The following is an 11,627-nucleotide window of genomic DNA, read 5'->3' on the forward strand; positions in this document are numbered from 1 at the left end:
AATCACCCAGCCCTTTTACGAGCTATTAAAAGTTATTATACAAGCAAGGCTGCCCAACTCAAAAAGATTGAAAATATATTCTAACAATATATTGAATTGAGCTTGATGATTTCATGCATTAGGGATGCTTCATCAGTTCTCTCCGTCTTATTTCAAATGGTCGTCTGTTGAATCAAACTTACTTACTGGAATGACTTTTCGACTAGCTGTTGAGTTGTCATGGAATCAAAAGTCCATAAAGCAAATCACATGCGGTTCAAAGATCACTCGCTGTGTTTTTCCCAATCAGCGTTAAACAAACATCTGCTCAGGGATTTAGTTTTCGTATGAAAAGTCAAGTTTATTTGAAGAATAATGATGTCCATTCACACACAATTTCAGAATAAATAGTAACATGTTTTTTTGGGGGGGGGGTTTTCCAACTCAGTATCACCCAAAACATTTCGTGTGGGTGTGTGTGTCGATGACGTGATGTGATGTGATGGTGGCATTCCTTAACTTTGTTGAGATGACAACTAATGTCTTTTCCTGTTGCTTTTCTTTTCATTGGTTAACATCTTGGTCAGGCGGGCTCCTGGCCACCGCCCTGACAGCCGCGTAGGTCACGACCTCCTCTTCCTCCTCATGGACCTGCACAGCCACAAATACACAGATGGGACGCAAGTTTATTGGGGTACACCCTTACGAGTTTTCACTCGACACATTTTCGTCTTGCGATAAGAGTAAAATTTGAGATATGCCTGCCCTTCAAACTCCCAATGGGAGGCGGGGGCAGCACAATTCATAACTCATTCAGCCACCATCAATTAACATTGACTTCCTTGCAATGGAAGGGCAATATCAGTTGGTGGTGCTAAGAAACCCACGTCAATACATTAGGTACAGTTGTGTTTTGTACTGGCATTGTGAGAGTGCAGGTTTTGTGGAGAGAAAATGTTAGTGTGTTTTTATACAGACAAAATGGGTCAGTGACCCACTTTTGGCTCCCAACCCACCAGTTGAGAATCATTATTCTAGTACACTCACTTGTTATAAAGTTCTATTCACAAGGAATAGATTTCTTCTCAGGGTAATTTAATAGTTATGTGAGCATTTTGGACTTGACGCTAACAAAATTATTTCCTCTCTGTTGTCTGGGTTTGCGATGAATTGACAAAGACCTCTTTGAAAGACCTTTTCAATAAAAGTTGGACTTTTTCCCCCCAAATTAGCTTCTTAATTGCTTTATTTATAGAGTATATCGTATAGTAGTAGTACAGTATATAGAGTACCCTAAATACTTTTAAATAAAAATAAAAAAATAATTGTACTCAATTTACAGAAAAAAAATGGAGATGTCTGCTTTTGCATTCAAACTCTTCATTTGTTCTCGCTGCGCAGGGAGAATATTTGCCTGTGAGTATTGTTGCTCTGTTTGTATGTGTTGCTGCTCCATTTGTGTTAAAGTATCAGTTGTTTGAAAGGTTAAAATTACCAACGAATCTATGCAAATTTCCGTTAGCATGTCCAAGGTGTTTTGCAAAGCCAATATTAAGGTAGCAGACTTGACAAAATGATAGTTTGGTTGAATATTTTATGGCTTTATTGTCTTTTCTTCGTTTTAAGGGTCAAATTTAAAGTGAGCTTCAACTGGTAGTGCCAAGCAAGCACACTTTGCCTCTTATTTGGAGAACCATGCGAGTGAGAGATTGAAAGGAATTCTTGAAAACGTTCAACAACAAAGGTTAAAATTGAGACCCAAAATAAAAGCACTAGGGTAAATGAAAAGATAAAACTGTCAAATGGCAAAACACAGATCATCAAGTTGAAATCCCAAAATAAATGGTGAAAAAATATTGGGGGGGACGAAGATTTATGCTCTCATTTGACTTACCTGGACAAATAAATGGACCTAAATTAATGAAAAAGCAGTAGTGAACACAAAAGTTGAGGATGAGACCAAGTCTAGACCACTTGCCTGCTTTTTGGCTTTGTCCTCATTCTTCTTCTTGAGGTTCAAAGTAGTGTAGGTCACATCGGACTCAGTCTCATCCAGCGAAGCTTCCTTTTGAAATGACAAGACAAACGGAAAGCATGACATTTTTTGTTTTGTTATCTTGCAGTATTTGATCTCATCTTCATCGACCAACAACCAGATTATTCTGCCTTTCATATAGATGACCCAGCATGAGTCAATAGAAAAAAATAATAATAATATATATATATATATAATATATAATATATAATATAAATGTATATAATATATATATTCTCACCTTCTGCTTGGCGTGTTCGTTCTTGTGGTTGTAACCGACGCTAGCATATGTAACGTTGTCGTCTTCCTGCAGAACAAACAGAAAATGTCATGAATTAACTGGCCACCTTTAAATTAAATTGTCTTTCGTACTTTAGCAACTGTCAGTTGACACTTGTTTTTGCTTGATGGTTTTCATACAAGAATGACCAAAACTTACATGTTTGGAGAAATCTGAAAAGTAAAACAATTACAATGATTAGTCATCAAAAAGGATGCTATCTAACTCTCTGGCAGAGGTGGGAAACTGCAGTGAGTCACTCACATGATACTGTATGTCATTAAAATGTGTGTGTTAACTAGTTTACTTTTAAAATCTAATTGTAATTTGTGCAGCAAGTCATTGTATTCCGTTTTTATTTATGTTTAACACAACATCCCAACTTCATTGGAATTGGGGTTGTAAATAAAAGAATGCTGGTGACGGTGTAAAACCGGCGCCGATGCATGCAGTCATAAGTACAGTATTGCTTATGAGTGAAGTGGTGGACACGTCGTCCGTAATGCGACGATGATGAACTTCCGTTTCCTCTACAGAGGATGATTTCACATTTAGAGTGTGCGTGTCTTCCAGTTGGATTTCAAAGGCATTCCCATCTCCGGAAAATTTCACATTCCGGGAATTTTACACTTCTGCAAACTCGATGAGTCACGCCTCTCAAGCAGTTACGCCCAAAGTAGCCAAGTACGCGTGGTGGGTGTGTCGTAAATTACTACGGGAGAAGCCAGGCGTGCAAAATACAGACTTGGGTACCAATAAGAGAATACAGCCATACGTGAATATGATTGATAGATTATGAAGTGATTTTCATACCCCGGGCTGAGTTTCTTCTCGATGTAATTTTTACCAGGACGATGCTCACGATGACGACGATCAGCATCAAAACAGCGACAGCTGCCCCGATGATGATGATGAGCAGGTTGGGGCCAGGCGGTGAATCTCTGGGACCTTTTGTGTTCACTTCTTTTGAAACAGCTGTGTAATGGGCCTGGACCTTCACGCCATCTTCGGCCACGTATTGGCACGTGTAATTCCTGTTACGGCCAGCAGGAAGTACTTTGAAGGAGGACAAGCAGTTGTTCTGCTGGGTGCCTTGCGGGGAAAGCTCCTGGCCTTCCTCGTCCATCCAGCGGAGCTTCCCTGACCCGCAAGAACACTTCATCCCCGGGTAGCAGGCCAAGGAGCACTTCAGGAGCACGTGACCGTCTTGCATAGGATCAGAATCCCAAGGAATTGATGACATCACTGCAGGGAAAAAGGCGACCAGTGAGACGGGTGAGAACAATTGTTCTGAAACCGACCAAAATCACAGACTTGAGTCAAGACCAAAGGCCTGATCGAAAGGTTTGCCCACGGAAGAACATACCTCTATCATTGGGTTTGTGAAAGGCTTTTTTTTTTTTTTTTTACAGGCATTTTTAAAATGTTTGCTCGGTTTGTCGTGGAGTAATTTAGCCTAAAAATGGCTAGCAGGCTCGCCTAGACAACAATGTTCTATTTAGACGACTCACATGTCATCACCGTCAGCAAAACTGTGAGTGTTGACCCTCCACTTTGTTGACATGCAAAGTAACCGGTGTCCTGTGCCTTCACCCGGTCAATGAGCAGCGAGCAGTCCTTCACGCTGAGGCGTTGACTTCTGGCTGAGCTGGTCAGCACTCGGCCGTTCTCCACCTCGCGTACCAAAGGTTTCTCGTCCCAACTGTACAACCAGGACAAGCCGGAGCAGGAGGACCGCTTGCAAGGCAGAACGGCCACATCCCCGGCCCTGGCATAGACGTACGTGTGCTGGCCGCTAATGGCTGCAAGACAACAACACAAAGAAGAACGTTTTCACAGTTATGCTGATGATACTCAACATTACATTTCCTTTTTTTTCCTGATACCCATAGCCCAATTGACTAACTGTATTGTGGAAATTAAGTCCTGGATGGCAAATAATTTTCTCCAGTTAAAAGATATTTTAGTTATTGCTTATAGAGCACACCAAGAGAAACTGATGTCAAAACTACCACAACTGTCTTTTACTCCATCAGACAAAATTACTAGGGTGTTATCGCTGACTGAAGAACATTTTATCCCACAAGTTAATAGCAAAAACTGGATTGTACTACCCAAAGAACATCAGTCGGCCCGTTTCTTGAGAAAACAAACAACGCGGATACACGCTTTTAGATTTAGCCACATTAATCAACGCAGCGCTCTCATTTCTGGTCTGTACAGTGTCCGAGACAGGTGCCAACAATTGCAAATGCCACAACACAAAACATTAAAATCACAACACAAGGACATTTAAATAATGGAAACGCAATCAGGCGGCACGGTGGACGACTGGTTAGAGCTTCAGCCTCGCAGTTCTGAGGACCCAGGTTCAATCCCCGGCCCCGACTGTGTGGAGTTTGCATGTTCTTCCCGTGCCTGCGTGGGTTTTCTCCGGGTACTCCGGTTTCTTCCCACATCCCAAAAACATGCATAAATTGGAGACTCTAAATTGCCCGTAGGTGTGACTGTGAGTGCGAATGGTTGTCTGTTTATATGTGCCCAGCGATTGGCTGGCAACCACTACAGGGTGTACCCCGCCTCCTGCCCGATGACAGCTGGGATAGGCTCCAGCACGCCCGCGACCCTAGTGAGGATAAGCGGCTCAGAAAATGGATGGAAACGCAATCACCACAACATAATGACATTAAACCGCAACACAGTGACATTAAGACACACCGGAAGTGAGCTGCGGGACTCCCTCCGAATGTAGAAGTCATCTGGTTTACCCCGGACTCATATTACCAATGGACAAACAGGCTACCAGGTCGCACACTTCGCAGAAGCCAAAATCCGTTGTTTTGTGGATTTTCCATTTGTTGTGCCCCGTCTCGGCAATTGTAGGTTTACCTAGAAAAACTACTGTGGTGCCTGTTGTGATTAAAATACATATATGTATTGTACTTAATCCAAAATAACCATGGCTTTCAGTCACTACATGTTGCCTCTTTCTTCCTCAAGCTGCTGCATAAGTCCTTTCACCTCATCTGTACGTCTTTTTTATTCTTACAAAATAAGGGCATACAAATTCACAAAGAATGATAGCGTCTTGAATTATGGGTTTAATTTTTCATGGAACATGCTCATAAGTCAGGTCACTCTTATCTAAAATCATCACTCCCCATTAAAATGAATGGAAATGCCATTAATCTGTTCCAGCTTCCTCAATAAAATTCAACAAGCATTGTTCCTTAAGGTAAATAGCATTCTATAATCTTGTAATTAATAAAAACAAACAATAATTAAATGTAAATGATTAAAAAGTTTGTGCATCACAATTAATTCATGCCAATTCCTTCGGTGTGTGGGACTTGACCAATCGGGTTGGATATGGACGGCTTGAGGGTATGAGGAGCAGTTAGGGACATTGTTCAGGATTAGCTCTCAACACTTACTGTTCAAATGCTTTCACACACACACACAAACTACTGCAAGGCTCTCATAAGGACTACTCAAACACTCTCGTACGCACGAGTCTTGCTCTCACTGACACGTCTCAAATGCTCTCACTGACACTGTTGATTATTGTGATACAATAACACTTTTCCTCAGTGATTTAAAATGCCTGCTTTTAATGTGTAAGTGCTGTAGGATATGACGTAATGGTCGGTCAATCAGAAGCCGTGTCGTGTATGACGTAGGGCTAGGCTGGCTCGTCGAGACGCCATTGTTGTGCCTTTCGGGCTAAAGCGCAGTGGACGTGTGTTTACTCCTGGACTCGAGACAGAGTTTCAACACCGCTGCATTACAATCTGAAAACGTATACGGTTCGTTGCAGGCAGGATGGCCGGATAGTCGTGTTTAAGCTCCCCTGCTCTGGTCTTCCTAATGAAGTGTCCAAGAGGAACGAAGGAATTTAATTGTCGTAGTGAAACTCGTGTCATAGATGTGCACTCCAGACTACACACACACTCAGAGTCAAATATTTCATGACTTTTTTTTTTTTTTTTTTTTTTTTAAATATAGGTACATCTCAATAAATTCGAATATAGTTGAAAAGTTTTTCTTCAGTACTCAGAGTGATTAAACACTGAAGTACTTTTCAGAGGGCAAATTCCAGCCTAATTTCTACATTAAAAAATCACTATTTCTTGAATTAATTCACTATTTCGTTTGACATCATATTTTAATTTCTCAATATGGGGATTTTTTTATTATTTGCTATGTGTTACAATCATCAAACTAATACATATTTTAAATATGAAATACTTCACTGAGTGTGTGCAGTGTATCTCTATAATTTCACTTTTTGAATTGAACTACCTAATAAAAGATTTACACTATTCACATGTGAGCATGATTGACATGTACTCGTGAATGCCAGTGATGTGTGCGAGAATGTGATTGACGTGCTCGCGTGAACGCATTTGAGTAGTGTCGATGAGAGCAAGACTCGTGCGTATGAGAGCATTTGACGAGTGTCAATGAGAGCATTTGACGAGTGTCAATGAGAGCAAGAGTCGTGCGTATGAGAGCCTTTCAGTAGTTTGTGTGTGTGTGAAAGCATTTGAATAGTAAATGTGAGAGCTAATCCTGAATAATGTCCCTAACGGACCCTCATAGGTCAGAGTGAGGCATTAGGCTAACGCTGCTAAAATTACTAACAATGCTAATTCTAGTCATTGTTGTCCCTGTGGTTTTGTATGAGCAGAGTTTCAACGATGTAAAAGTGGAAGTTGCTGTTTGAAAACATTTACATTTACAACTTAAAAAAAGAAATGAAATAATTATAAAATGTAGATAAATCAGAAAGTTGATTACCTTCAAATTGAAGAAGAAAAATGAGAATTAATTCCCGTGTGGTCATCTTCAGTGACCAAGTTCAGCTTTTGGTGGATGTTATTATTTGCTCTTTGTGGTAGCTTGTTGAAAACAAACCCCCCCAAATTTTTTTTTTTTTTTAAAAGAGAATAAAGCCCAGCCCTCCACACACGCACGCACAGTACGGCTTGCATCACTCGGGTTGGTTCTGCATTCAGTCCTTTAAAACGTATTTCACAAGCAGCCCAACTGAGCAGCAACGTCGGCTTTTCAGTCTTGTTGATCGCAGCGCAAACACGACCAAAGGAGAAGTGAAAAAAAGAAGTTGCTATTTGCAAAAAAATAACCTCACCTTCACCGTGAAGGCGTCACATACAGTGTATGTATCCCGAGCAACAGTAAAAAAATTTCCCCCATAGTTCTTTCCCGTGAGATGCCATCCTGAACTTCCAGTGACCAGTATGAGTGATAACACCAAATTTAACACACCTGCTCCCCGTTCACACCTGAGACCTAGTAACACTAACGAGTCCCATGGCAAAGGGGAGGGAAAATGGCGAATGGGACCCAATTTGGACAGTTTCACTCAGGGGTGTACTCACTTTTGTTGCCAGCGTTGATACATGAAAGGCTGTATGCTGCGTTATTGTGAGAGTGCATTCAATGTACACTGCTAAACGAGCTGTACATTGGCGACGTATCATTGTAGCTAAGTGTCATTTCTTCACTATTGTCCCATAAATAGATACAATCAAAAATTGATTACAGCAACACGCTCCTTTCTGGTCTTCCCAGAAAAACTACAGTGGCGCTCTGACTTGCGGCTTTAATTTGTCATGGACCATGCATCTAAAATTAACGTTCTTCATTTTTCGCGACTGCAGCGTAAGCATCATGCTTTTGCCCAATTTTCTGTCATAGACTGCCCGTAGAAGCACGTGCCAGACCTGTGAGTAACGCATTTGGCTAACGCTGCTAAAACTGCGAACAATGCTAATGCTAGTCTTTGCTGTTCCTTTGATGTTGCGTGTGCAGAGCGTCCAAGGTGAAAATGGAGGTTCCTTTCCTTAGCAACACAACTTAAAAGAAATGAAATAACTCGAATATAGGTTAATCAGGAAGTGCAATGTAGATTCCTTTCAAATTGAAGCAGAACTACGAGAATGAATTCCTGTGCGATCATCTTCAGTGAGCAATTTGAGGTTTTGGTCCATGTCATTATTTACTTGATGGTGACTTGGCAAAAACACACCCATGTACACGCACAAAAAACTAATAATGTTTAGCCCTTCACAAACATGCACATAGTGTGCGATTTGCATCACTCACATTTGTTTCCTATTTCACAAGCGGCCTGGCCGAGCCGCAGCGGTGCCTCTTCATTCTTGTTGATCGCAGCGCAATCTTGTTCAAAGGGGAAGTGAATAAAGAAGCAGAAGTATAACATCATTGTCATACACTGTACGTATGTAGTGCAATAATTCCCTTTTTTCACATCTTTCCAGAGTTCTTTCCCATGAGGTGCCATATTGAACTTCCAGTGACCAGTATGAATGCGATAACACCAAATTTAAAACTCTTGCTCCCCATTCACACCTGAGACCTTGTAACACCAACAAGTTCCATGAGGGAGGAAAATGGCTAACTGAACCCAGTTTGGACAATTTCACTTCGAGGTGTACTCACTTTTGTTGCCAGTGTTTAAACGTGAATGACTGTATGTTGAGTTTTATTTTGAAGGGGCAGTAGATTTATCCAATTAACAAAATTAGCAAACCAAGCAGTGGCATTCCTTAAGTGTTGTCACATAAAAAGAAGATACGATACAATGATTTACAAAGCATTTGTTGAACTTAATTTGGGGTTGGTCAGAGGCACTTTAAATTTGTGCTGACTCCCATTCAACATGGTTTGATGTGATTGGTTTATTCTGAGCGCAGCCACACCACAGGAATAAGACATTGTGCACACTTTCAGTTGTTTATTTTTACTGCCTGTCTTCAAAGTTGTAGTGAAGCATGATGGACAGAAAGTGTGACACAAAGATGTTCACGATGTGATCAGTTGTAGTTTAATGACACAAATGTTTCATAATAGTACTAGTAGTGAAGGGAATACAATTTAATAATTGCAGTCTTTCGGAAGCACATTTCGATTCCCCACAGCAGTTGACAGACAACAAAATGGATACTTGAAATGGAGACTTTCAACAACATCGGGAGTCATTCTCAATCCGGCTCCTTCCACCAGTTTAACCGACTGACGTAGTGGTTAATAAATGAGTAGTCAATACTAGTCATATAATAATTAGTGACCGCGCCACTGCCTGAAAAAGGCCGTAAAACTCCGCCTGTTCCCTCACTCTGCGGGAGCCGTGCAGCATTATGTCGCCTCAGTCTCACGATTGAGTCTGGATAACAAGTGAAAATAGTAAATAGTAAATTTGAGTAAGCCTAGTTTGGTAAAAATGGATCGCTGGAAGGCTTCGATAGGGACTACTGATGTTATTGATTATCATATCTTTGTACCCTGGGCTGCGTTTCTTCTCGACTTGATCTTGACGAGGACAACAGCCACGACGATGACGATCAGCAACAAGCCTGCGAAGGCCACCCGAATGATATCGATGAGCCGGGTGCGGCCAGGCGGCGGACCTCCAGGACCTCTTGTGTTCACTTCTTTCAAAACAGCTGTGTAATGGACCTGGACTTTTACATATGATTGTTGCATGTATTGGCACGTGTACTTCCTGTTGCGGTCAACAGGAAGTATTTTCAAGGAGGACGCGCAGTTATTCTGCTTGACCCCTCTTGGGGAACGCTCCTTGCCTTCCTAGTCCATCCAGCGTAGCCTCCCTGGCCGGCAAGTACACTTAAACTTGAACTGGGAGTGGCATTAAATGCTTGAAGCCTGTTTTCGGAATAATTATGCATGTCCGCCAAGTCGAAGTCGAAGTCAAAGAAGAAGAAGAGGTGGAAAGCGGGTTCTTCGGCAGAAAGAGAAGAGGAAAACACAGAGCCTAGAACTGAATGTGGGGACTTTGAATGTTGGGACTATGACAGGAAAATCTCGGGAGTTGGTTGACATGATGATTCGGAGAAAGGTTGATATATTGTGTGTCCAGGAGACCAGGTGGAAAGGCAGTAAGGCTAGAAGTTTAGGGGGAGGGTTTAAATTATTTTACCATGGTGTAGATGGGAAGAGAAATGGAGTCGGGGTTATTTTAAAAGAAGAGTTGGCTAAGAATGTCTTGGAGGTGAAAAGAGTATCAGATCGAGTGATGAGGCTGAAATTTGAAATTGAGGGTGTTATGTGTAATGTGATTAGTGGCTATGCCCCACAGGTAGGATGTGACCTAGAGGTGAAAGAGAAATTCTGGAAGGAGCTAGATGATGTAGTTCTGAGCATCCCAGACAGAGAGAGAGTCGTAATTGGTGCAGATTGTAATGGACATGTTGGTGAAGGTAATAAGGGTGATGAAGAAGTGATGGGTAAGTACGGTATCCAGGAAAGGAACTTGGAGGGACAGATGGTGGTAGACTTTGCAACAAGGATGCAAATGGCTGTAGTGAACACTTTTTTCCAGAAGAGGCACGAACATAGGGTGACCTACAAGAGCGGAGGTAGAAGCACACAGGTGGATTACATCTTGTGCAGACGATGTAATCTGAAGGAGGTTACCAACTGTAAGGTAGTGGTAGGGGAGAGTGTGGCTAGACAGCATAGGATGGTGGTGTGTAAGATGACTCTGGTGGTGGGGAGGAAAATTAGGAAGACAAAGGCAGAGAAGAGAACCATGTGGTGGAAGCTGAGACAGGACGAGTGTTGTGCAGCTTTTCGGGAAGAGGTGATACAGGCTCTCGGTGGACGGGAAGAGCTTCCAGAAGACTGGACCACTGCAGCCAAGGTGATCAGAGAAGCAGGCAGGAGAGTACTTGGTGTATCTTCTGGCAGGAAAGGAGAGAAGGAGACTTGGTGGTGGAACCTCACAGTACAGGAAATCATACAAGGAAAACGGTTAGCTAAGAAGAAGTGGGACACTGAGAGGACCGAGGAGAGGCGAAAGGAATACATTGAGATGCGACACAGGGCAAAGGTAGAGGTGGCAAAGGCCAAACAAGAGGCATATGATGACATGTATGGCAGGTTGGACACTAAAGAAGGAGAAAAGGATCTATACAGGCTGGCCAGACAGAGGGATAGAGATGGGAAGGATGTGCAGCAGGTTAGGGTGATTAAGGATAGAGATGGAAATATGTTGACTGGTGCCAGCAGTGTGCTAGGTAGATGGAAAGAATACTTCGAGGAGTTGATGAATGAGGAAAATGATAGAGAAGGGAGAGTAGAAGAGGCAAGTGTGGTGGACCGGGAAGTGGCAATGATTAGTAAGGGGGAAGTTAGAAAGGCATTAAAGAGAATGAAAAATGGAAAGGCAGTTGGTCCTGATGACATTCCTGTGGAGGTATGGAAGCATCTAGGAGAGGTGGCTGTGGAGTTTTTGACCAGCTTGTCAATAGAATTCTAGTGCGTGAG

At 42.1% G+C, this 11,627-nt stretch overlaps 1 protein-coding gene across 1 annotated transcript; it reads right to left on the bottom strand.

Moving 5' to 3' along the window:
* Window positions 1-314: 314 nt before the first annotated feature.
* Window positions 315-7,555, bottom strand: LOC133468162 (uncharacterized). The gene is made up of 7 exons (XM_061753716.1): window positions 7,095-7,555; window positions 3,806-4,096; window positions 3,108-3,539; window positions 2,454-2,467; window positions 2,256-2,321; window positions 1,958-2,044; window positions 315-630 (listed from the first exon to the last, which is right to left on the bottom strand). Exons 1-7 carry the CDS (start codon window positions 7,138-7,140, stop codon window positions 544-546), a joined length of 1,023 nt encoding a protein of 340 aa, XP_061609700.1. The 5' UTR covers window positions 7,141-7,555; the 3' UTR covers window positions 315-543.
* Window positions 7,556-11,627: the final 4,072 nt, after the last annotated feature.

This window comes from Phyllopteryx taeniolatus, chromosome 18 (genome assembly GCF_024500385.1).
Source record: "Phyllopteryx taeniolatus isolate TA_2022b chromosome 18, UOR_Ptae_1.2, whole genome shotgun sequence".
Taxonomy (NCBI): domain Eukaryota; kingdom Metazoa; phylum Chordata; class Actinopteri; order Syngnathiformes; family Syngnathidae; genus Phyllopteryx; species Phyllopteryx taeniolatus.

Coding starts and splice junctions, on each gene's coding strand:
- LOC133468162 (XM_061753716.1), bottom strand. CDS start 7,140: ATGACCACACGGGAATTAATTCTCATTTTTCTTCTTCAATTTGAAG. Junction 3,540..3,805: donor TTTGCTGACGGTGATGACAT/GTGAGTCGTCTA, acceptor TTTTCCCTGCAG/TGATGTCATCAATTCCTTGG. Junction 2,045..2,255: donor ACGAACACGCCAAGCAGAAG/GTGAGAATATAT, acceptor TCATTTCAAAAG/GAAGCTTCGCTGGATGAGAC.